Source organism: Euleptes europaea, chromosome 14 (genome assembly GCF_029931775.1).
Source record: "Euleptes europaea isolate rEulEur1 chromosome 14, rEulEur1.hap1, whole genome shotgun sequence".
Lineage (NCBI taxonomy): Eukaryota > Metazoa > Chordata > Lepidosauria > Squamata > Sphaerodactylidae > Euleptes > Euleptes europaea.
Window position 1 is genome coordinate 24,574,946 of NC_079325.1, and position 26,667 is coordinate 24,601,612.

Sequence of the window (26,667 nt, forward strand, 5' to 3'; positions counted from 1 at the left end):
AACAATAAGCCCCCATGCAGAGTTTTGAGCATTTGGATGGGGAAAATGTGCGTCTAGAGAGCGGCAAATCCAAGGCAAAACCTCCCGTGCATAAATGGCCAAAGAGTTCAAGAACCGAACTTCCTCCCCTCTTTTTCTTAAAATCGGCCTTAAATTTAAGATCCCCTTAAAAAATAATGCCCAGGATGTTGCGTTGATTCCATCTAGAAAAGCTCTTCCTCCGTTACAAGAAGGGGGGGGGGGGCTAGTAACTGTTTGAGGTTTATTAGTTCATCTAATGCCAGCTCTGTCATGACTGGGGCACAACGATTCCGAAGGCTTCCCCTTTCCTTTCCCAACTGGGAGCAAAAGCCAGATCTCCCCCCCAAAAAACAACAACAACAACATTCATTCACGAAAGGCATTAGCCTGATTTGATGGTCAATTTTAACTGGTTTAATACGCATCTAAATCCGGATGCTGGCCGAGCCCGCTTTTATCTTGGAACAGAAAGGCGAAGCTGAAGTTTTAAAAGATAGGATGTAAAAACCCTGTTAGAAAGGGAGATTCCTCGTCCCTCCCACCCCCCTCCGTTAACGGGGGTGGTGGTGAAGAGGGGAGCCGTGCATAACGAGGCAAAGAAACCGGCGCTCTGCCCCTTTAACTGGGGAACATCTGATTCCCTCATCTGGCAGATGGTCTCTGAGTCCAGATTAGCATTCATTGTCTTGAAATCTGTTTTCGCGTTGGTGTTATATAGATTTCAGGGGGCTGATCTATACTCTAAGATCGCAGCACAAAAGGGATGGGGGGGGGGGAGGAAAGTGACACCAAGCCGGCTTAATTTATAGAGAGAGGTGTCGTTCTTTCATGCAAGGCGAACGTCTCCGTGGCTTTCAGCACGGGTGTTCGGCCGCCTTGGGTGTGTTATATATGAGTAAGCCCTTTCTAGTGATGCATGCAAGTACATGCATACATGTACTTGCATGTACATGTACTTGTATGTACCCTGGAGAGCTGCTGCCGGTCTGAGTAGACAATACTGACGTTGATGGACCAAGGGTCTCATTCAGTAATAAGGCAGCTTCATGTGTTCACGTTTCCCAATTCCTATCTTGCGTGAAGTTCTGGAGGCCGTTATGGATCCACGACAGATGCGTGGACGCTCCTTCATATGAGCACCCCTTCCGCCACGTGGGAGCAGGCCCAAGATGTCAGCAACCCCCCCCCCCACTACGACAGCCTCCTAGAACGCAAACCTAGGCCTTCTTCCTCGGAAGTAACGCCGGTTTATTGCAGCCCGACTCCCTCCCGAGCAAGCTCCCGTAGGATCGCGGCCAGCTCTTCACACAGTCTCTGTCCCCTTAACTTCCCCCCCTCCAGTATTTTTTTAAAATAAAACCCCTCTGATCTGATTGAAACAAGATTACATATAAAAAAATTAATAAACGTGTTTTATAAAACGTGACAAGGAACATCGGGGCGACGCTGGGACTAGAGCGTCTTGTGAGCCTATCCATTTATGCATGGGCTGTTTTGCCTTGGATTTGCCACTCTCTAGATGCACATTTTCCGCATCCGAAGTCTCAAAACTCAAAAATGAGCCCCCTTGCAGAGTTTTGAGAATTCAGATGGGGGAAATTTGCGTCTAGAGAGCAGCAAATCCAAGGCAAAACCTCCCATGCGTAAGTGGCCAAACGTTTTGAGAATTTGGATGGGGAAAATGTGCATCTACAGAGCAGGAAATCCCAGGCAAAACCTCCCGTGCATAAATGGCGGGACCGCGGAGGAAACTGGCCCCGGCTCTTTTCCCAGACACTGGTTAACAAAGCGAAGACGAAGTTATTTGGGAAAGTAACTTTATTCAACACCCTCGTCAGCTTCTTCGCCCGGCCAGCTCTCCCTCTCTCTCCTCTCTCCCACTCCCCCCCCCCACTTTCCATCTAAGCCCAAACTGCGACTCGCGTGGCTCAGTTTGGAGAAGCGCTCGCCCTCCTCCTCCAATGAGAGGCGGCTATGCAAATGAGAGCTCCTTATTTGGAAGCGCGCCCCTCCCCTTTTCCCAGTCCGGGTCTCTCCCGCCACCGCAACCCATTCATGGTGCGGAGAAACAGACGCGCTTCGCCGCGGCTTCGAGCGTCATCAGATTCTCTTTCGCCGCGTTTCGTCTTTTCCTTTCACAATTGATCGCGGGTGTGTGTGTGTGTGTGTGTGTGTTTTAACTCTCCCCCCCCCCGTGGATTAGGCAGCCGTCAATCCTCCCTCGTGACTCGGCAAAGCAGGTGATCCTTGCGAGCAAGGACCGGGGATGCCTTTTCGTCCCGGGCAGTGCTTCTTAGAAACGATGATCTCTCGCATCGGAAGAGGCTGATCGGAACAACTTTGCATTCTTTTTTTCCCTTTTTTTTTGCAAGAGCGGGGAGGGAAAACCGTCCTTTAAACAACAACAACAAATGCCCAAGTCGTCTTCCAAAGACTGAAGAAAGTGCGATCCGGCTGGACTTCCTTGGAATCTGCTGCACGCACGCGTGTGCGTGTGGTCCCCTGTCTGAAGTTTCCTTTGGCAACCGGAAGCATTGTTTTTTGGGGGGTTTGGGATAAACTTTTTTTGGTCTTAAATGTTTGGGATCCAAGATACCTTAGGAAGAGGACCCATCCTGAAAGATAAGGTGCTGGGGTCGGAGATGGATCCCGTCCGGTCGTGGGTCAGGAACGTGGGGGTCGTGGACGCCAACGTAGCGGCGCAAAGGTAATGTCCCCATCTCCTCTCCCGTCCCCTTTCCCTGTGGGCGTCCGCGTTATTACGATCGGAGAGTTCCGTGTGGTTTTCCGGTTTTCATTTATTTATTTTACTATCACAGTAAGCTAGCCACGCAGGGAAGCGGTCCGGCTTCCTCGGAGCGAGGTCAGTTTTTCTTTGCCCGGCAAAGAAGTTCCATTGAAATCAGCGCCCTGTTTGCTTCTCCCGGGCGACGAGGCGAGAGAAATTGGCAAGGGGGTGGGTTTCCTTCGGGCGAACGATGGGCTTCTGTTCTTCCCCAGAAAGCACTTTTCTGCAGCCCGACCCCGTGCATGTTTACTCAGAAGTAAAGCGGCACTGCATGTCAGCGAGTTTTACTCCCAGTAAGCCCGCGCAACCTTGAACACCCGTCCCCTTAGAGCTGCTCCGAAATCAGCGGCGCTTAAATTTCCGCGCAAACGCCCTTAGGATTCGATGTCTGTAGATTTCTTAATCTGGAGCCTCCAGGCTCATTTGAAATCCCCTTCTGTTTTCTCTCCGGCCTGACTCCAAAGCCTCTCTCCTCAACACTTTACTTCGAAGTAAGATGCGTGGAAGAAGAGTCCTTGGACCTTGGATCCCGACTTCCTGGGATATCTAATAGCGATCCGGGGCATAGGTAACAGGGATACAGTCGTAGGTCAATTATGCATGGGAGGTTTTGCCACTCTTTAGAGGCACATTTTCCCCATCCAAATTCTCAAAACTCAACAATAAGCCCCCATGCAGAGTTTTGAAAACTCGCATGGGGAAAATGTACATCTAGACAGCGGCAAATCCAAGGCAAAACTTCCCGTGCATAAATGGCCTTAGATTACACTTTCCAGGGAGTAAGGCTTAACTGCACTCAGTGGGACTCACTTCTGAGTAAACATGCAGAAGATCCAGCTGCATGTCCTAATAAGTAGGCATACTTATTGGGATGCACGTTCCTTCAGATGCAAGCGATTTGTGACACTGGGGAGGACCGGCTCTGGCCACCTTTGCTTGGCGATAAGTACATTTCCGGCAAGGGCAACCAACTCAGTGAAAGAGGAATCCGCTGGCCTCAATGGGGCTTCCTTCCAAGTCACGTAACAAATGGGCCATTTATGCATGGGAGGTTTTGCCTTGGATTTGCCGCTCTCTAGATGCACCTTTTCCCCATCCAAATTCTCAAAACTCTGAATGGGGGCTTATCGTTGAGTTTTGAGAATTTGGAAGGGGGAAAAGTGCATTTAGAGAGCAGCAAATCCAAGCCAAAACCTCCCGTGCATAAAGTGGCCATGGAGTTTGGGGATGGGAGGGGTGCTCAAATGCGTTTGATCTGAAAGTAAGTTCCACTGAAGGCATGAGTTAGATAGGCAGGACTTAGAAGGCATGGGGATCCGGGTCGAAAGGCCAGCGTCTGGGCCTACAGGAACACAGGCTGACCGAAGCGGGAGCTTGTTAACCAGGAGGCAACTTCGGGAAGGAGACGTCCCCAGCCGCGCTTTCATCCTTCATCCATCCCTTTGAGAGAGATGGCGACTGTAGGAGACTTGGGAGCCTGAACGTGCTTTACTCAGAAGTAACCGCCGAGGTCAGTGGGAAGTCCCGGCAAGAAGAAGACGGGATCGCAGCCCTGGAAGGCTCCAAAAGGATGTCCTCGGCAAAGGCAGAGGTCGCCGGCCGGTTCCGACGCATCCCGGGGCCCAGAAGCGAAGGTGCTCCAGATATTCTTCGCTGCCTGCAGGCGTTTGCCTTTCCAGATTGGGCGAGCCGAGGAGGTGGTGAGAGCAAAGTGGTCCTCAATACATTTCCTCTGGAGGAAATTTCCCAGCGATTTCTGGAGTACCTGTTTCCAGGTAAGGTTACTTTTTGGGCAGCGGATGCCCCGAATGCCGAAACTGCTGCGCGCTCTTGTAACGATGCGCCCACGGACTACTGTGTGTTGTGTGTGAAGTGCCTTCAGGTCGCCTCCGACTCGTGGAGACCCCATGAATCAAAGTTCTCCAAAAGGTCCTATCTTTGAAGCCTTGCTCAGATCTTGCAAACTGAGGGCTGTAGCTTCCTTTATTGAGTCCATCTCTTGTTGGGTCTTCCTCTTTTCCTGCTGCCCTCCACTTTTCCGAGCCTGACTATCTTTTCCAGTGACTCGTCTTCTCATAAAGTGACCGAAATACGATAGCGCTCACGGACTACCCATCTGCATTGGGAATCGCCTCCGCTGCAGCCACCCAATTGCTTCGGCCAGGAGGTTTTGGTGACTTGAACGCGGCGTTCCAGCGCACCCTTGCTTGAGAGTAAGCCTACCGGCCTCGGAAGGGCTTCCTTCTGCAAACACACCGCGTGGGCTGCGCGATCCCCCCTCCACGGATCTCCCCTCCGACGGGAAGCCCGCCTGCTCCCCTCCCACCCGAGACGGCGTGGGAAAGGTTCCCCTTCCAGGCCGGGGCCCGGCTCTTCCAGACGACGGAAGCGAGCGGACCAGAAAGTCCGTCCGGCAGGAGAGCGAACATAAACATCCATCTTCCCGCCCCCCCGTGCCGAAAAAGCCACGGGATCCGCTTCTGCCCCCCCGCTGATGATTCTAGCAGTTCTTCCTTCCCACATGGAGGCAGGAAAACAAACAAACGAGAGAGCCGGAGCCCAAGGAAATGAAGGATCCCGTCATGGTGGTGTCACCCGAGTTAAACGAAAATCTAAATGCAAGGAAACTATTGGGGGAAAGTGGGAGGGGCGGCGGGACAGCAAACTTGCACGAGGCGCTCAAGAATACCTGCTCAGAAGTAAATCCCGCAAATTCCCTTAGGCTTACTCTCCGGTAAGGATTGCAATCTGACTTGAATCAAAGGAGGGGGGTTTGGGGGATCAGCAACCGATCGAAGAGGTTTTGCTTTTTGGGGGGGGGGGATGTGATGGAGCAATCCGAGAATTTAACCCGGAGCAACCGCTGGGAAATCACCCTGAAACAGATCTACCAAAAACAATAAGCCCCACTGAACTCTCCGGGACTTCTGGAGAGGCCCGTAGGATGAAGCCGTGCGCAAGACCCGAGCGTGTGCGGATTTACTCAGAAGTAAGTCCCGCTGACTCGGACTGTGTTCGTTTCCCAAGGAAGTCGAGAACTGCAGTCCTGGAGCCCTGCGAATGCGAACGCAGCAAGTTTGCAAAATTAGGCACGCTTGCTGGGGAATAAGAATTTGGTGGGACTTGCGTCCGAGTAGACCACGCCAAAGGTCGGCCCTGCGGCATGGCAACGCTTCTTCCAAAGTTAATAGCAATAAATACTGTTCTTGCAGGGGAGTAAATCCGATTGAACTGAGTGGGACTCCCTTCAGAGTAAACGCATGTAAAATCGAGTTGTCCGACTTGAAAAGAAAGAAATAACCGAATCGGTATACACGGCTTTGGAGCAAGACCCAAGGAGTTCGGTCCCACAAAGCCCCATTTATTTTGTTTTTCAACGTTCAAGTCACAACTGGCCGGCAGAACTCCGACCCTGAGCAGTTCGGCTTGGGGGTCAGTTTGACTGGATCCCTCCTTGCCCCGAAGAGCCCTTGATTCCATCGGCCCGGGCTTGGAAATGAGCGGGGGTGGGGTGGGGTGGGGGGTGAGGCGAAGGGAAAGAGTCCCGTCCACAACACGCGGTGGAATCATCAGTTACTCCTCCGGAGACGGTCGCCCCGGCCATTTATGCATGGGGTTTTTTTTGTTGTTTTTTGCCTTGCCTCTCTCTAGATGCACATTTCCCCCCATCCAAATCCCCCAAACTCAACAATAAGCCCCCATGCAGAGTTTTGAATTTGGATGGGGGAAATGTGTGCATCTAGAGAGCGGCAAATCCAAGCGCCCCCCCCCCCCCTTACCCGCCGCAGCCCTGGGCGGCGGGGCTGGTTTCCGAGTAAACGGGCCGAGGGCCGGCACGTTTGGAGGGCAATTCGTAATTGGCGATTTGCAAATCCGGCCTTCGACGTGAATAACCGCGGCGGTTTGACTTGAGGAAAGTTTCTCGGTAATCCACGAACTTTCCCCAGACGGCTAAATTCGGGGGGGACGTTTTCTCCCAGATCCACATGCGTGGAATCGGAGAGAGCCAGGAGTGTGTGTGTGTGTGGGGGGGGTAATTCGTTTTGTGGATCCGAATTTATTTATTTATTCCTAATGGGGATGAGACCAGAAGCGAAGACCCCCCCCCCCGGTCAGAAACTGGCGACCTTGCAAGAGAAAGCCTGACCTTCCGACGGCTGGGTTGGGCCTCAAAGACCTGGGTCGTTGCGAGGGGTTCTCCAGCTGGCGCGGAGGCGTGTTTCCTTGGAAGTAAGTCCCGCTGGTTTCAATGGGGCTTGCAGCCCAGGAAGCCTGTGTCAAAAGTGGAACTCGAAAGAGGGCAAAAGGGCAAAAAACGACCAACGGAGATGCGTTGGACACCTTGGATAACACCCCCCCCCCCGGTGTTGCTGTCCGGCTTCGGATCTTGGAGCCTGCCCGGCCTTACAGGTCGATCGCCATATACGCATGGAAGGTTTTGCCTTGGATTTGCCTCTCTCTAGATGCAAATTTCCCCCATCTGAGTTCTCAAAACTCTGCATGGGGGCTTATTGTTAAGTTTTGGGGATTTGGATGGGGAAAGTGTACATCTAGAGAGTGGCAAATCCAAGCCAAAACCTCCCATGCGTAAATGGCCCTAAAAGTTCCGGGTTATTTCTCACGCTGAGAAATAAGCCCAAGGTGTATGTATGAGAGAGAAAGAGAGAGAGAGAAATTTTTAAAAAGAATAGTCCCAGGAATGGCTTCTTCTCACCCCAACCAAGTCCCTTCGACTTAGTTATTGCTTAAATAAGGGGGGATCCACCTCGGTCCTGGGACTCAGGGGCCCACCTATGGCAGGCCTTCGGGGGTTCCCTTCTAAAGTATTCATACATCCATGTCTTAGGCCATTTATGCATGGGAGGTTTTGCCTTGGATTTGCCGCTCTCTAGATACACATTTTCCCCTTCCGAATTCTCAAAACTCTGCATGGGGGCTGATTGTTGAGTTATGAGAATTTAGATGGGGAAAATGTGCCTCTAAAGAGTGGCAAATCCAAGGCCAAACCTCCCATGCATAAATGTCTTTAGTTTGTTTTCTGTATTGTTGGGATATAGTTTGTGGGTGGGGGGGGGGAAGAGAGAGAACCCCTTGGGTTTTTCTTCTTCTTGCCTCCGGCACGAAACTTCGGTTGGCGGCCGCAGCGCCTTTCTGAGAAGGTGGGCTCCGGCAGGTGAACCGTTTACCGGGTTTGCCGCGGCGGCTTTCTCGGGCATTTCTCTGCGCTCTTCGGGGCGTCTGGCCGGCCTGCGGCTGGTAGGTCATTCGTTCGCCCCTTCCTTCGTTCATTCGGCCCCTTGTGCTCTTTCTCTCTGCAGCGGCGTGGCTTTGTCGCGAGCCCACTTCGAGAAGCAGCCGCCCTCCAACTTACGGAAGTCCAACTTCTTCCACTTCGTCCTGGCTCTCTACGACCGGCAAGGGCAACCGGTGGAGATCGAGCGGACGGCCTTCGTGGACTTCGTGGAGAACGACAAAGTAAGGCCGGGGATGGTTTTTCTCACCCTCCTCCGTCTTCCCTCCCCCCCCCTTCCTGCCTGCCTGCCTGCCTGCCAGCCAGCCATTCGCCCCGATCCACAAGGCTGTTGAGCATGCCTTCGACTGCGAAGGGACCGGCTTCTGAGATTTAAAAAAAGGTCTGGGGAGCAGGGCGCGGTCCGCGATCCATCAGCCAAACGTTCACACTTCGCGGATCGCCGTCTGGAAAACTTCGGGAAACTCCAGTTCCCTGGCAGAAGGGCCTGCCTCGGCCCCATGCTTTCGGGAGCAGGGGAGTCCCTCGGTGTTCAGCCGTGCAAGACAACCCTATGTAGAATCATTCCAGTCTAAATCCGTTGAAATTGCGGGCCTTTGACTGGAGCAACGCTGCATAGGATCGCACTGCGAACGGCCTGGTCGTTTTAGCCCAGAAGCACGAGCCGTCTAAGAAGTTCTGTAGCGCCATGAACACGGCGTCCCCTCCGTCCGGCTACTCGCTGGTCGGCGCCCTTCGCCATTTATGCATGGGAGGTTTTGCCTTGGATTTGCCCCTCTCTAGATGCACATTCTCCACCCCCCCCCCATCAGAATCCTCAAAACTCTGCATGGGGGCTTATTTGTGAGATATGAGAATTTGGATGGAGAAAATGCGCCTCTAAAGAGTGGCGAATCCGAGGCAAAACCTCCCGTGCATAATTGTCTCTTGTCAATTTCCTCCTGCAAGAGCAACTCCCCTTGTCAATTTCACCCGCTCCAAACGGCGGACTGGGTAGCAGCAACAATGTGCGGAGCGAACCTCAGCCCGAGTTCTCTGCGTTGTGAGTCCCGCGGAGTTCCACGGTCTTGCTTCCCCTTAGCTGTATCTGAAGAAGTGACCTGTGACTCAGGGAAGCTCATTCCCTGCCCGAAATTTTGTTAGTCTTCAAGGTGCTACTGGACTCTTGCTCTTTCCAGTTACTTCCTCTCAAGTGATGATTTCACTCCGTTCCCAGCAAGATCGTGCCGAACTTAATTTAGACTGACCCGCTGCTCTCGGCGACTAGTTCCCAATTCCCTTCCATTTTTACTACAGCCCTCTTCCCGTATGACTTTTATACATGCGGGTCTCATCAGCCGCAGCAGAGCCTTTTTTGGTGGGCAAAGGAGACCCTTCCTCCCTAGTAGAAAAGCTGGCTGGATCTTTTTGGGGGCGGGTGGCGAATGGGAGAAGGACGGAGAGGCTGGGAGGAATCAAATCGGAATGACACATGTTTAAACGTAAGGTCGTATCAGGTTTTACGTCTAGCAGGAGGTGGCTGAGGCACCGGTTAATCTTTTCCTTTTGTCCTGATGCACCCAAAAAAGAAACGAATAGACGCGCTGATGAGTTTAGAGTGAAGGCTCCAGCATAGAGCTGGCCTGAGTTCAAATCCCTTCTCAGCCAGGCAACTGCGGCCAGTGGCTCTCCCCATTTGATCTCCGTAACAACCCCGTCCGAAATCACAAGGGGATTTTGGGGACAAAATGGGGGAGAATCCTGTATGCCGCCTCCAGCTTTTTGGCGGAAAGGCGGCATACAAAGTCATTTGGCGGGGGGGGGGGAGTATTAAATTAGATTAAAATAAAGGGTTAGCTCCTTCTGGCTTCTCAGATTTTCGAAATTTCTTCGCCAGTGAACGCAAATACATTTCCCTTTTAATAATAAATGTAACTCTGAAAGTTAACGTTCTTCGGCTTTCCCAGTTTACTGAAATTCCGAGAAATGTCATGGCTTAATGTCACAATTCCTTGGGCGTGCTAAAACCGAAGCAAAACAACGCTTCGAAGACGTCCGTTTTCACCGCGGGACCTGTGCCAGAAACAACCTCTCCGGCGTAGGGTCAGAAGTGGCAAGCCAGGGAGGTTCAAATTTGCCCTCGGTAAACAATGAGGATGGGTCTAACCTGCCTCGCGGGGATGTTGTGAGGATAAAACCGGGAGGAAGAGGCAGGCTGTCCCGGATGCTTGTGGAATAAGGGTCGGGTTTAAAATACAGGAAATAATAAAGTAAGGCATGGGAAGGAAGGAAACATGAGCAGGATTTTTTCTTTCTCGCAGAAACCAGTTTTCAGCTCCCGTTGTGAGCGCCACAACAGAGCGCACCATTACACGGGAGTAAGCCCCGCGGGACAAATTGGGGACTTTGGCCATTTATGCATGGGAAGTTTTGCCTTGGATTTACCGCTCTAGAAGCACATTTCCCCCATCCGAAATCTCAAAATTCTGCATGGGGGCTTATTGTTGAGTTTTGAGAATTTAGATGGGGAAAATGTGCATCTAAAGAGTGGCAAATCCAAGGCAAAACTTCCCATGCATAAATGGTCTTTGTTCCCAATACCCAGAAAGCTTATGGGATGGGGGGGGGGGGAGAGAAGAAGGTCAATTTGTTGCAAGAAGAAAACTGAAAGAGAGAGAAACACATACTTCTTCTGGACAGAGAATCCCAATCATGCCCAGGCTTTACTTGATAAACTGAATCTTGCCTTTGCGAACTGTCTTTCTGACGCCCCTCCCTTTTCTCTGCAGGAACAAGGCAACGAAAAAACTAACAACGGCACCCATTACAAACTGCAGCTCCTCTATAGCAACGGTGAGTCAATTCCCCTCCCTTTTCTGCAAATGTGGGTGGAAGCCGAAGTCCCCTGAAAGAGTCCCCTTTGCTATGAGGCTGGAACGAGAGAAAATCCCTCAGAAGCTGGAAAGCCAGACTGTTACTCCGGGCATGGAGGCTCCTCCCCCTTTGGACTCCAGTGAACTGATGCTGCAGGTTTGGGGAGTGTTTCCAAAACCTCTCCAACCTGTTTGACCAACACTTTCTTTGCTCATCCAGGGCAACACTCTTTCAGACAATTGGCTGTCTCTGGCTTGAATTTCCCTCTCCTCATGGAGGATTGTGGGAAGAGGACTGTGTGTCTGCTCTGGGGTCAGGAGCTAAGCCTACCTGGACAGGCTTTCTCCAGTTCTGTAGAAATAATTAAATGGTAGCAGTAGTAGTGAACACACGAATGAATGAAGCTGCCTTATAGTGAACCAGACCCTTGGTCCATCAAAGTCAGTATTGTCTACTCAGACCGGCAGCGGCTCTCCAGGGTCTCAGGCAGGGGACTTTCACATCACCTACTTGCCTAGTCCCTTTAAATGGAGATGCTGGGGATTGAACCCGGGACCTTCTGCATGCCAAGCAGATGCTCTACCACTGAGCCACAGCCCCTCCCCAGTGTGTGTAAGGGGGGGACACATCAAACTAGATCAGTGTGTGGAAGGGCCAGGAAGAGTTCTAAGGGAACAGGAATGGGTTCCATGAATGGGAAAATAAATCCTTTGTGAGAGTCTGACTCCCCTCCCCCCTGTTGCTTTCTCCATGCTCCCTGCAGGTGTCAGAACTGAACAAGATCTCTTTGTCAGACTCATTGACTCGGTCACCAAACAGGTAAGATCAGGCCAATTTCTCTTTGCAAAATCCATTCCATTTGTGTCCTTAGTTTCCTCATCTGGTTTTTCTCGGTGCTGTTTTCTTCTCACACAAAACAGCGTCCACAGTATCTTCTGGTATCTGTAATATCTAAACCATTTCCAGTGGAGTCTTTTCATGCATAGAGGCCTGAACACATGAACACATGAAGCTGCCTTATACTGAACCAGACCCTTGGTCCATCAAAGTCAATACCAGCGGCGGCTCTCCAGGGTCTCAGGCGGAGGTCTTTCACATCACCTACTTGCCTCGTCCCTTTAATTGGAGATGCCAGGGATTGAACCTGGAACCTTCTGCATGCCAAGCAGACGCTCTACCACTGTGCCATGGCCCATCCCCCTCCTGCTTTTTACCAAAGGGCCACTGCACAAGCATAGCAATTTCCAGGCCTTATGCATATATAGTTAAAAAATATATAGGAGAGAATAAAAAAGAAATGAATTCTCAGACACTTTTCCCACCTCTTTTTAAATAGCCCATCGCCTATGAAGGACAAAACAAGAATCCAGAAATGTGCAGAGTTCTACTTACTCACGAAGTCATGTGCAGGTAAGAAGATGACTATGACCTCATGGGTGTGATGCATTATTTACACAATCCAAGAGACAGGGAATGTTGCCTTTGCCATAGCATTAAAAAAGTCAAGATCGCTCTAAGGAAGACTTTACAGGTGCTACTTCGAGTCCTCTTCAGTCCTCTCTCACGGTTGCTGTGGATGTGGAAAATAGCAGGCACTTTAAAATGCAGCTGTGCAAAACATTTTGAGTGCCCTTGTATTGTGTATCTGAATAGACCGAAGGCCACACAAGAATAAAGTGCCTTTCCACCCCTCTGCACTTTACAAAGCATGTGCGATTTTTAATCGGGAGGAGTTTTAACTGATCTGCAATGCATGTTCATGGTCTGTTTGCTTCTTGAAACAATCAGTCCTGTTGCTACAACTCTGAAAGATCCAAGTAGAATCCAGACCTTGCTAGAGGTCTCTATGGGGGAAATGGCGTGTGTGATCTAGGACTACATTTCTTTAGACAAGATCCTTTTTCAAACTTGGAAAATAGAAACTGAATTAGGTGTGTTTCCTCAGTTGGCAGTAAATAAACATTGTCCAGAAATCAATAAGATCACCAGTTTTGTAGCTCTGTAGGGGTGCAAGAAGACACACATTAAGTGGAGAAGCTCTGTAAAGGTGTTAGAGATTGCCTTAGTAATTATCTCTAATTCATTTATGGGGCTTCTCCACTGAACAATTTTCTCTCTTGTCATGGTAGCATGCTAAGATGGTGTTTTACATAAAATATTTCTCAGTGCCTTAAACAGTAAGGCCCAGTCGGCACCCATCTTTGTTGTTCCCCTCCCCCCTTCTCCTTTTCTTGCTGCCTCTGGGGCTGCAGTATTTAGAACACCAATCAATTAAAAAACCTGTGGTCAAGTAAAAATATGCCAGGATATTAACTGGGCAACAGATTTTGAAAATAATTCATGCTGTTTCCGGATGCAAATTCTTATCACGAGGGCTAGCCTGATCTCGTCAGATCTCAGAAACTAAGCAGGGTCACCCCTGGTTAGTATTTGGATGGGAGACCACCAAGGAATACCAGGGTTGCTGTGCAGAGGAAGGCACTGGCAAACCACCTGTTAGTCTCTTGCCATGAAAACCCCAAAAAGGGGTCGCCATAAGTCGGCTGTGACTTGAAGGCACTTTACACACACACATCATCTTTGAAGAGGCATTCCCCCTTTTCAGACACAGGAGGGAATGCCTCTCTCTCAGAAGATGTTTGCTGTGACACCATGTGTGTAACTTCAAAACTCAGGAAGATCCCTCTTCCCACCCCCACAATGCTTGCTTTTATTCCAAAGCTAGTTTGCACAGATATCATCAGTTAAAAGGCATATGATGAATCTATTAAGATTCTTCTAACTAGCCTATCCTGATGCAAACTGTCAGTGTTCTCATATTAAATGGGTTGGGGTAGATCTTCAAGTGACAGCTAAAATCAACTGTGATCTTCAAGTGACAGCTAAAATCAACTGTGATCTTTCTTAGGTCGGTTTTTAAAACTTTGCTTCATCATATTAGATCACAAAACCGAACTGACTTCAGTAGAAAGGTGCTGACGTACTTCTCTTAAACGGAGTTTGCGTTTCCTTTTTGGAATGGATATCGTTGAGCGTTTTCCTTCTGTTCTTCATAATTAGAAAAACTACATGGTGACCGTACATAATGTTGGCTTGTAGGTGTTGAGCACACAGGACTGGCTAGGTTTTGCCATTTACTTTGAATCAAGGAAGTCTATGAGTATATTTATGCTCTTTTACGCTACGAATATGTTAACATGTAGGACTGTACAGTCTAAATGAATCAGCGCTTACAAACTGTTTACTGGACTATCATATATATGTTTACTGTCAATGGGATTTTTTAAAATGTAAAATATGCATAGAACCACTGCACAAAATAAGCACCCTAAATATAATGGACCCAATCCAGCCAAAAAGAAGTGGTGAGATCTCCCATTGATTTTAATGGGGAAATTGAATGTGTGCTTAAATCTCCCTCATTGAAATAAGAGGATCTTTAACAGTGTAAGCCTATGCAGGTTTACTCAGAATTAAGTCCCTCTGTATCCAACGGATACGTAAGTGTGCATAGGTTTGCACTGTAAAATTCTGGCTGGATCATACTACTTTTACACTTCTCTAGAACTTGCTTTTTTAAAAATAGGGGTGTTGTCCTGTTTGAAATGCTTGAATAACTATGAAATAACCAGGGATAGGACTGATTTTGGGTTCTTCTCCTTTGCATAGTCATAAACTGGGTCAATTCTTCAAGCATGCTGACTTACCACTCTCTATTTACTACATAGGACATTCTGTCCAGCCACCCCAATTCAGTTTTTATATTCTGTCCAGTAAGGATGTTTGTCAAAATACTCCATGCTTGAATTAAGATGGTATTAAGACCTTAGAGTCTGGGATGGTAAAAACATTATTGAGTTAGCATGCGATCACCTTGCATGATAGATCAGCCATGGAAGAATTACATTTCAGTAATCTCTTTTCCATGTAATACACAGATCAGTAAACCAAATAAAAATAATTCCTTGGATAAGAACCTAATCAAAGTGGTTTTAATTTTAGTGTCTTGTGCAGTCATAATTTTTTTATAAACTGGATGCTGATTATTATTATGTTGTATACATATGTATATAAAAAAAGAACCACTGCAGCATATCTTTCTTGGAGTACGTCTTGAGAAAATCTATCCAGCCTAGTTAATCTTGACATTTTTATTTTAAGCACAATAATCAGATCTCACTGCGGGCTGCTTAAGGAGCAGCATGAATTTTTAAAGCCCCTAGTTTAGCCTGCATTAGTAACAGTATATCAAAATTTAATGTACTGTACGAGCCTCGCCATTCAAGAGGAAGCCCATTGTCTTTGAGTGACAGGCCTTGTTTCCAGTTTGAGTTTGGTAGATAAACGTTCTTCTGATTTGTCATATGGAATTGCCTGGCTCGCCACCTCAAATGCAGACAAGTGCATCCAGCGACCCTACATCTTTCTCTGAGTGACAGATGCGCTCCTAGCAGGAATGTTGTCTAAATATTTATGCAGATGCAACGATGTGTCACTGGCGGAAGGAGGGGAGGAAAGAAAATCTCTGTTTCACAATAAGTAGTGTACGCGTTTAATATTTTCAGCGTGGCGCAGAGCTGTGGGTATTGACATTTGCAGCACTTACACCTAGATCTGAAGTGCGGTCTGTGAAGCCCCACTGATCTTGATACTTGTATGGGAAACGGTTAGGACGGGGAGGTTGGGGGACTCAGCCGTGGATATTCTTCGGCGAACCGTAATGTATGCAAAATCTTTGCACAGATGATGGATAAAAAAATCAAAGTCCGGCATCTCCCCTGGAATAATCCCTCCCACCCCCACCCCCCCTTGCCAACTATCCGCTAAGAGGAAAACGGTTTTGTTCTGCTGTTGCCAGCAGCCCCAACGCCCTTGATGCTCAGGGGGGTGAAAAGGTATTATAATGTGAACAGAAGTAGTCTCGGGGACTACAGCTGGCTAATAACAGAGTTGCATTGAGCGCAAGCGAAACCCACAGCTGTGACTTTCGCCACAAGGCCCAGACTAGACAGCAGCAGACATAATCAGCTGAGCCAGCCGGCCAGTGAGCCCAGGTCTTTATCGGCCAGATGGTGTGAATTTAGACACTTTTGTTATGCAGTGCCAGGGAGGAGTTGGGGAGAAGAAAACAAAACAAAGGCCACCATGCTGGGTGCTTATTTGAGTTTGAAATTAGAGACACATTTTTTTTTTTTTTTGGTGAAAGTTGAGGGCTGAATTTTAAAACCATTTTAGAAGGGGGGCAGGGAATAGCCATAAGCCCTTCTTTGAAACGCACAGCCCTATGGGGCATCCTGTTTCTGCAAGTCTGTGCTTCATCTTGAGTTTTCTGTGCTCAAGGGTCTGCCTGTCCTTTTTAGCACAGGTGCCAGGCCATAATGTCAGGGCTGTTGCAGTCCTGGCAAGTTAGAATTGTTGGCAGGGCTCGTTCTGGATATTTTGTCAGGTTAAGTGGCTGCAATTGGAGAACAAGCTCATCTAGCGCTTTTGGATGCTGGAGGGAGCGCGCGCATGGCTGCTGCAGAAATCAGCAGCCCCGTGTCTTCTCCTTTCTCCTCCAGTCAGGCCCAGTAATGCAACATGCCAGGTCTGATGGTGCATTGTGAGTTTCTAAGAACATAAGAAGAGCCCCGATGGATCAGGCCAGGGGTCCATGTAGTCCACCATCCTGTTTCACACAGTGGCCAACCAGTTACTCTGGAGGGACAAAAACATGCCAAGGCCTTCCCCTGATGTTACCTCCTGGCACTGGTAATTCAGAGGTTTACAGGAAGTTCCCTTTAGTCACCATGGCTAGTAGCCACTGATAGACCTCTCCTCTATGAATCTGTCTAACCCCCTTTTAAAGCTGTCTAAGCCTCTGGCCGCCCTGACCTGGATGGCCCAAGCTAGCCAGATCTCATCAGATCTCAGAAGCTAAGCAGGGTCAGCCCTGGTTAGTATTTGGATGGGAGACCGCCAAGGAATACCAGGGTTGCTCTGCAGAGGAAGGCGCTGGCAAACCACCTCTGTTAGCCTATTGCCATGAAAACCCCATAAGGGGTCGCCATAAGTCGGCTGCAACTTGATGGCACTTTATATATACACACAAGCCTCTGGCCATCACTGCATCCTCTGGCAGCAAATTCCACATCTCTCACTGAGTAAAGAAGTATTTCCTTTTGTCCTTTCTGAATCTACTGCCCATCATCTTCATTGGATGCCCTCAAGTTCTACTATTTTGGGAGAGGGAGAAAAAGTTCTCTTTGTCAACTCTCTCCATCCCCTGTATAATTGTATAAACCTCTGTCATGTCCCCTCTTAGTTGTCTCTTCTCTACACTGAAAAGTCCCAGCCTTTCCTCATAGGGAAGGTTCTCTAACTCCCTAAATCCTCTTGGTTTCCCACTTCTGTACTGTTTCTTCACCTCCACATTTGGCAGCCAGTGAACGAATTGGAATCAAATTCTGATAACTTGATACTGCTGCTAGAAGCCATTTCAAATTGTCACATGACCAAGTTGTGGCACCTAACTCATCCATGCAAGATAGGGGGCAGTAGGAGGGCAGCTGCAAAAGAGGAGGAAGCTTCTGTGTCTTTAAGAGCTGATCAACAGAGAACATTTCGGGAGGTGTGGCTTGCAGTGGGTGAACATTGATCACTTAAAAGGCCAGTGATCAGCTAGAATTGTTCAACTGGTTGACTGCCCCAATATATTTTCCCTTAAAATAGTAGTCTTGTAAGTTTAAAATTATACTAAAAGCCATTTTTTTTGTTCTCTCTAATTAGTTTGTTGCGTTTTCAGAATCAAAAGTGGGTAATGATCCTTATTTTATTGTTCGTTTTTTCATCCTCTTGCTTCAACGAGCTCTGGGAAGTACACATCATTTCTTCCACTTTATCCTCACAACAACCCTGGGAGGTAGGTTAGGCTGAGAGTGTGTGACTGGCCCAAGGTTACCCAGCAATCTTCAGGGCAGAGTTAGGATTTGAGCCTGGGTCTGCCAGGCCCTAGTTTAGCCACTGTGTGTGTGTGTGTGTGTGTATAAAGTGCCGTCAAGTCGCAGCCAACTTATGGTGACCCCTTTTGGGGGTTTTCATGGCAAGAGATGAACAGAGGTGGTTTGCCAGTGCCTTCCTCTGCACAGCAACCCTGGTATTCCTTGGTGGTCTCCCATCCAAATACTAACTGGGGCTGACCCTGCTTAGCTTCTGAGATCTGACGAGATCAGGCTAGCCTGGGCCAACCAAGTCAGGGCAGTTTAGCCACTACATCCCTTTAAAAAAAAAACACACCTGCGTCCCTATTTGTGACCCCTAATTAAAAATGTCTCAAAGGTGTTACAAGAAGGTCACCCAGTGAACTTGGTAGTATCCTATCTTCTTCTGGGGTAGTTATTTACCTTCCTTGGAGGAAGACTGGCATAATATACTGTGGAGTTTAACTATGTGTATCATCAAGTCACAGCTGACTTATGGCAACCTCATAGGGTTTTCAAGGCAAGAGACACTCAGAAGCCATGGCCTTCCTCTGTATGGGTGAAGAGAGTTCTGAGAGAACTGTGACTGGCCCAAGGCCATCCAGCAGGCTTCATATGGAGGAGAGGGGAATCTAACCCAGTTCTCCAGATTAGAGTCTGCCGGCTCTTAACCACTATATCACGCTGACTCTCTGAGGTTTTAGCTACCATACTTTTTTTTTTTTTTACTAAGTCTTTGATGTACTATTGCAGATTTTAATGCTTTTGATTGTTGGTTTGTTTGTATTTTGTTGCTGGATAGTTCTCTTATTCAAGTCTTCTGTTTGGCTGATACGTATTGGATTGTGATAGTGCTTTTAGGCGTCGGTGTTTCATAGGTATAAATTGGTCATTGTAATTATAATGCGTTGTAAGCCAGTCTTGTAGAGAGGCTGGGATATTAATCCATTCTATTTAGTAATTTGTATAAAATCTTAACACAACATGAGGTTTTTTTTATGGAGGAAAGGATAGAGGCAGGGGCTTTGTTAGCTAACAACATGCCCTAAACCAGCTCTCCCTTTTGTGGGATCTAATTATCTTGTACCTTTTCGCACTTGGGACAGTGAAAATGTATGCACCAACAGCTGTATTTTGGAAAACTATTTGCAATTTTTATGGCATGTTCAGAAAGGAGAAATTAATGTAACCTGAGGACTCCTGAGGATATGAGTATGTTGTGATCTTGATATGAAAGTTCCGTCAGACTTACCATTTGTCTACTGCGTTTCCTTCCATCTCTAGCCGTTGCTGTGAGAAGAAAAGCTGCGGAAACCGCAATGAAACTCCCTCAGACCCTGTGATCATTGACAGGTAGGAAATAAAAATGCCATCGAAGTTGATCCGGTGCAACTGGGTCAGGTGAAGCGTCTTTAAAACTGAACCAGACATTGAGGGGTGTCACTGTTGCATGTTTGAAGAACGCTCTCAAAATTCTAGCTATCTTTATCACACCGGGATTTGTGTCATTGTTGAAATATCTCTGTGTTTTTTTTTTAAATGATGTTCTCCATGTGCTTAATCTTGTCTACTCAACCAGGGACGAGTTCCAACTGGTTCAGGGGGAGCAGATAACGTTTCAGGTTCTTCCAGAAGCTTCGTTAACATTCCTGTAATGATGTTGGCAGGAACATTTCTGTGGAAAAGCAGGAGCCAAGCTTGAAATGCCTGGCTTTGGAATTGCTATAAATTTCACTCCAAACGTTGTGTTTCCTTCTGGTTTGTCTCAAAACTGAGACTTAAAATCAGAGTGATCTTTCTGAATGGAGACCAGGGTGTTAAAAGGGGGGGTGTTTCAACCTGAATTTAATTAGTGGCTTCTGGAGCTAATTCCGATCAACAGTTCGACAGGGTTTAAAGATAACTGTAAAATATAAGGTGGTTACATTAACAACAGGACAGTCAAGATATTGGAAGGAGGTGGCCCTATGGATTTGAGGACATTTAGGCAGAGATGGGGAATGCCTTCTTCTTTCTTCCCCATCCATCAGCTGGAGATAGGATGCTGGAATGAAGACCTCATGTCATATACTGGAGAATCCAGTGCAGCACTAATGGAGCTGGTACCCGTGTTTGTATGACTGCTGTGGATGGGGGTATAGTCATGGATAGATGGATTATAGGCTGCCTTCCAATCACTTGCACAAACAGGATATCTGCTGGAGAGGCAAGATACCAAAGGGTTTGGAGAGTTTCAAGGCCCATGGTGTGTGCCACTGCTATATTTCCTGGGGGGGGGGGTCATCCATGAGCAGGCTTATCATTGGTTGGGTTAAGTCCAGAGATCTCTATGTTCCTGTGGTCTGAGTAGTATCTCTCTCCCCGCCTTATGTGTGATCCTGGTAGGTCTATATTTCTTTCCTTGCTCTTTAAAAAGATGGTGGTCATAATTCTATCTCTTTGCTGGATTTATGAACTCGGGGTACTCGGTAGCCTTTTTCCATCCTGCAGTGGCGTGTGGGGGAAGATCATTGGACACGACTTTGAACTAGGGCTGAAATCTTGCACTGCAATTCTAAGCAGGTCTACTCAGTGGGGCTTACTCCTAGGAAAGTGCTATTAGGATTGCAGTTAGTGTTTTACACTCTAGTCTAAGGTTATTGAAGTCAATGAGTTTTGACTGGAGTAACTCTGCTCTGGATTCTACTATAACTCTTCCAAGACAGCACCTATTATCTGTAATTGTAAAAACAACAACCATATTTTATAATAAAACATTAATTTTAATGTAAGACTTGAATGGATCAACTAATATGTTTATTGATTTTATATATATATAAAATAAACATGTCAATATTGCATTCTTCTTTGGAATCGTTCCAGAAATTTGTGACGTGCTAACCTCATATGGTAGTATTGAGTGGAGGGAGAAGAGAGAGACTTACATTCAGTTGCTTTCTGTATTTTATTTTGTAAAGTTATAGCAAAAATAATGCACTGTATCTTCTGTACATTGATATGACCGTTGTTATAGTAGGTTATGACATTTCATATGAAGCCCTTGCTTGTGCTTGCTGATCGATGGAACTCCTGGCTCAGATTTCTTTTTCTCTCTTCCCCCACTCCTAAAGTGTGGGTTAATTCTTTCGTGGCTGTAGTGTGGTTGTTCCTTTAAAATCTTTCTGGCTTTTTCTTGTTCTTTTCATTGAGAAATACAGGTAGTTTTGTGGGGGGCGGTGGGATAAAAAAAATGAACAGAGGCAAGAAGAAACTCACTGAACGCTGGCGTTTGCTATAAGCAAAGCTCGAAGATTTGTCAGTGAAAGTTTTTGTTCAGACAGCCATTTGCATCAATGGTAGACATGAAGGGAAAATTATGGAGAAGACTACAGTGCAATCCTGCGCACCTTTACTTAGAAGTTAGTCTCACTGTGTTCAATAGAACTTACTTGCAAGTAAATGTACATCAGATTGCACTTTTAGTTCCATGTACATAGTAGTCTGTTCAGGAATACCCCTCACTGTGTGAAAGATTGTGGTTTTGGTATGCTTCTTAAAATTAATGCACAACACTCTGAAATCCAAATCCTGTGCATGAGATCTTTCCCTGTCCATGCATATCATTGTGTGAATAGGTCCTGATGGTGGACTGAAGGTTTTGGGCAAGAAGTCGAGCAAATTGGAACTTCCTCTGGATTGGCTGAAATACAGTTGCTTAAAGGATATTGTATGGTCGTAACAAAGGTGATCAACGAAACAGTTTGATTCAATGCACAAGCCAGTTTTTGACTGTTACTGAAAGTAGCACTTGAAATAAATGCAGAAATGGGGAGGGAATTTGTTGGTGGCAGTTAGAATGATTATTGCAAACAATTACAAAAAATAAAGAGCCCTCTGTGCAAAAATAATGCCAATATAGACATTTAATATAATATAGATATTTCTGGTAAATAGTATGAATATTGTTTAAACAATGATGTGTGCATTCTTTTACACATGTATTTCATGTCGTTGACTAGAACAAAACAACGGAATATTGGGAAACCAGCAATGCAAGTTACAAAAAAATTTATTAAATAAAGTACCAAAAAGTGAAAGTGTTCAAAAAAGTGAAAATATTCAAAGCTTAAACCGAATATTAGACTTCTGACAGGCAATCTGTTTTATGCTGGATAATTCCCAAAAATTTTAAACCAGACTGTGGTTTTGTTCTTGGAATCTTTCATTTCCCTTAATTTTCCTTCTACTATTCTACCAATGTTGTTTGTGCAGCTGTGATCCTACACAGCAGAGGAGCATCGGTTTTTGTGTTCTAAAGGGTGTCGGAACAGAACAAAACCCAAAATAACAGTACAATCCCAAATGTTGAAGAGTTCATTTAGTGCCTAAATCAACGACAAATCTATGAAACTTTTTTTATTCTTTTTTCATTCTCTGCCTCTTTTATGTCTTTGATATCCTCTGCTTGTTCATCGTTGTGCATGAAGAATTCATAAAATAAATTTTAAAATGAAGCAATGCATTCAAGGAGGCTGAAAGGGTACCAAGACAGTGATTAGCCATGTTGCTGTTGATGATATGTGCTAGTTCAGCCTTGAACATGCACCGAGTCCAAGTGATGCAGGTTACTAGGCAAAACAGAAATGTTGCAAGACATGTTAGGATACATTGGTATTGGGGTACACCAGCAACTGTTCAGTTGTTTGTTGGTTAGATTTATATCCCCTCCTGCCCCCAAGGAGCTCAGGTTGGCCCATGTGGTTCCCTCCCCCATCCCCAATGACCCTGAGAAATAGCTTCAGCTTGGGTGTGACTAGCCCAAGGTTTTATGGCTGAGTGGGGATTTGAACCTGAGGCTCACTCAATGCTAGTCCAGTGCTCTAACCACTACACTGCACAGTCTTTCACAAAGTATCATGGGATCACCATCTCCCTCCATGATTACAAGTTTTTAATAATGCTTAGCATCCACATGAGCGTCTGGTATTCAAAGCACTGGACATCCATGGCTATGGTAATCTTTACGATTTCCATATAAGGTAGACCAGTAGTAATTTCTCCATCTTCAATATGGAAAAATGGAGAGAGACTGGTGCATCTAAGTCCACCTCATCAGTTTGCAACTTGAGATGAGATCTGAACCTCCCCAATCTCATTCTCTTAACCACTCTGCTACCCCATCTAGAAGTTTATTTCTGCCAGTTGTTGCCAACATCCTGCTGCTGTGCCAGCTGCTATGGCTTGGTCTACAGCCTTTGGATGGGGAAGCCTTCCAAGATATGGAGCCAAACGTTATCACCTACTTGCTACTAATGAAGCCACCATTACAGATGCTGATACCAGGGCTAGTTTGATAAGTTGGCAACGTCAGCTGTAGGTATTTACTTCCTCTGTTGTGCCCTCACTTCAGAAGCAGAATGTGCTTACTTTTCCTTCTAGAGTCACCTTACCAGCATAATGGGAAGAAAGCTAAAATCTCCAGACATTTTACCTCCCACCCCCCTTTCCCAACAGGAAAGGAGTGACAGTGATGATTTGGCAGCAAGGTACCCGGAAATAGGAATTGTTCCTGGAAAATGAGGATAGCTGTAGAGGATATGGTTCTATCCCTTGGTCTGGGGCCAACAGACCTTCCTCCCAGTCCTCTTTAAAGGAGCAGTTGTGCATTCTCTTGCTTCTCCTCTCAACTTCTCCTTCCTTACACCCCATGTCATTTGGTACATCTTGCTTAAAGAAAGCCATCCATTTCCCTTTAATACAGTGAAAGCTGCTTCTGAGTGGCTGTTATCTCATGGTTTTTAGACTTCATGGTTTTTAGACTTGCTGGTGGAAGAGGATCATCTTCTCTTGTTAACCTTTTCTCCTTGAACGAAATCCAAACATTCATCTGCAGCACAACTTGTTTCTGTTACAGTCTTCATTCCAATGATGCAAATATTCTGCTGGTTATCTCCCTCTTGTTCTTCATCCGCACGAATGTGTTGTGGAAGCCAAGGCCGTAACAGATAAAAATCCAGCATGTGTTATGTTATTTGCCTCAATGAGGCAAAATTTTATAAAGGGCTTATATACATATAAATAAAAGCATCATCTCCATTGCAAAAATGTCAAAGCCAAGAGTTGGAAACAACAGATCTCTTTTTCATTGAAGAAGTTGTGTTTTTTATAATGATGATGATGATAATAATCTGAAGGGGAATACTGCTGCCCCTTTTAGTCTTCATTTTCTTCTCATCACAACCTCTTGTCTCTCATAAGTAGAGGAACAGCTAGGTCTAGAAATTTTGGCTGCAAATTGATAGTTTCAGGTGGGTAGTTGTGTTAGTCTGCAGTAGAAGTGCTAGATTTGAGTCTAGTAGCACCTTAGACACCAACAAGATTTCCAGGGTACAAGCTTTTGAGAGTCAAAGCTTCCTTCATTACGTTTATAGCCTGGAAATCTTGTTGGTTTTTAAGGTGCTGTGTGTGTGTGTGTGTGTGTAAAGTGCCGTCAAGTCGCAGCTGACTTATGGTGACCCCTTTTGGGGTTTTCATGGCAAGAGACGAACAGAGGTGGTTTGCCAGTGCCTTCCTCTGCACAGCAACCCTAGTATTCCTTGGTGGTCTCCCATCCAAATGCTAACCAGGGCTGACCCTGCTTAGCTTCTGAGATCTGGCAAGATCAGGCTAGCCTGGGCTATCCAGGTCAGGGCTTTAAGGAGCTGCAGGACTTAAATCGAGCCCCCTGGCTGCAAATTGTGGACAGCATCTTCCTCCAAGGGATCTACTGCCTACCATAATATCATGCGCTTTCATTTTAATTTCCCTCCCTCTTTTGTTCCTAAGCACACTCATTTCATCTTCATGCTACCGTCACATAGTCTGCCCTTCTATACATCTGCCCACAAGGGCACAACAATATGGCTACAAAACATCCTATCCTTATCTGAATAAAATGGTCATGTGGTAGGGTTGCCAGGTCCCCCCTCCACCAACAGGAGGTTTTTTGGGGGGAGCCTGAGGAGGGTAGGGTTTGGGGAGGGGCGGGACTTCAATGCCATAGAGTCCAATTGCCAAAGTGGCCATTTTCTCCAGGTGAACTGATCTCTATTGGCTGGAGATCAGTTGTAATAGCAAGAGATCCCCAGTTATTACCTCGAGGTTGGCAACCCTATCATGTGGCTGAAACCAAAATGAGTCCTGCAGCATTTTGAAGATCAACAGCCTGTGCTTTAAGCTTTCATGGACTAGAACCCACTTCATCAGATGCATGGAGCGAATCCCCAGTTAGCCGATACAGTTGCGGGGGTGGGGGGGGGTTATAATCAGTGAAGTCAAATGGTCAAGCAACACAAGCAGTACATTTCTTTGAAAATCAAATACACAAAGGAGAAGCACAATGATCAATTACAATGGCAGTAGTAATTTGTGATAAAACAGTCTCTTGGTCTTCCCAAAGTGATTAAAACCTTTCCTGAGTGAGGAAAGCCCTATCTTTATTCATGCCTTGGTGAATATAATCAACCTTCTTGACACATTCTAGTTCAGCAGGTTCACACTGGAGTCTCTCTTAGAAGCTTGTATTGAAAAATAGTGACAGTGGGTTTTGAGACTGTTCTGTGGTTCTTAGGAAGCTTGTAATTGAGAAGTTCATGAGTTTAACACTAAAAATAGTTCCCAAAGACAATCTGCCCGTGGGTGGTCCTTCTGAATACATAGCTAGAAGTGAATGTTGGATCTATCCATAGGAATTTGCCTGGGGCAACCGAAAGATCCAAGCGTGGCCTGGATAATGGCCTATCTGAACCACATACAGACCTTGGATTATGTCCCTGATGACATTGCAAAACTCAAGGGATCCATGGCAAATGCATTCAAGGGACACCCCTCAGCATGGCTGTCCAAAGGCCCAAAGGAAGAAAACCCTTGTGATAGAAAGAACCTTGCTGCATCAGACCAACCATCCATCCAATCTAGTGTCCTTTCTCATAGTGACCAATCAGATATCCTGAAAATATCCTGCTCATAAGCATAGACATAGAGACCAAGGCCTCCCCCTTCCTTGAGGCCCTCTAACAATTGGCATTTGGAGTTATTCCAGCTTTGGAGGTTCTGATTAGCCATCATGTACCTGGCCTCCATGACATTGTCTTACCCGCCCCCCCCTTTCAAGCCACCGAAGTGGCCGTTGCTACGTTAGGCATTTTGGTGTATAAATACTTTCTTTTGCTGGCCCTGAGTCTTCTCAGACTTCGCTGAGATTCCACTTCCGAGTTATAGCAATTTGGAACAGGGAGGAAAAAGATTTTCTTCATCCCAGGCACGATTTCATAAGCGACCACTTCCAACGTGTATTGCGGGGGTTGCCATTCAAGCCACTGAAGTGGCCATTGCTACATTAGAAGAAGAAGAGTTGGTTTTTATATGCTGACTTCCTCTACCACTTAAAGGAGAAACAAATGGCTTACAATCACCTTCCCTTCCCCTCCCCACAACAGACACCCTGTTAGGTAGATGGGGCTGAGAGAGCTGTGACTAGCCCAAGGTCACCTGGCTGGCTTTGTGTGTAGGAGTGGGGAAACAAATCCAGCTCACCAGTTTAGCCTCTGCCGCTCATGTGGAGGAGTGGGGAATCCAACCCGGTTCTCCAGATCAGACTCCACCACTCCAAACTACCACTCTTAACCACTTCGCTGAGATTCCACTTCCGAGTTCTCGCATTTTGGAAGAGGGAGGAAAGAGTTTTCCATCACAGGCATGATTTCATAAGCGGCCACATCCCATGTGTATTGTGTGTGTGTGTGTGTGTGTGGGGTTGCCATTCATACAATCAAAGG

General features: G+C 46.7%; 1 protein-coding gene across 1 annotated transcript in view; it reads left to right on the forward strand.

The window, feature by feature from the left end:
- Positions 1–2,588: 2,588 nt before the first annotated feature.
- Positions 2,589–26,667, forward strand: part of EBF2 (EBF transcription factor 2) — a 273,200-nt gene continuing 249,121 nt past the window's right edge. Inside the window, exons 1-6 of the mRNA XM_056860924.1 lie at positions 2,589–2,728; positions 8,128–8,284; positions 10,829–10,892; positions 11,677–11,732; positions 12,250–12,323; positions 19,157–19,225. Of these exons, the coding sequence (XP_056716902.1) occupies positions 2,598–2,728; positions 8,128–8,284; positions 10,829–10,892; positions 11,677–11,732; positions 12,250–12,323; positions 19,157–19,225 (551 nt within the window). The 5' untranslated portion in view covers positions 2,589–2,597. The remainder of the gene's footprint in view (positions 2,729–8,127; positions 8,285–10,828; positions 10,893–11,676; positions 11,733–12,249; positions 12,324–19,156; positions 19,226–26,667) is intronic.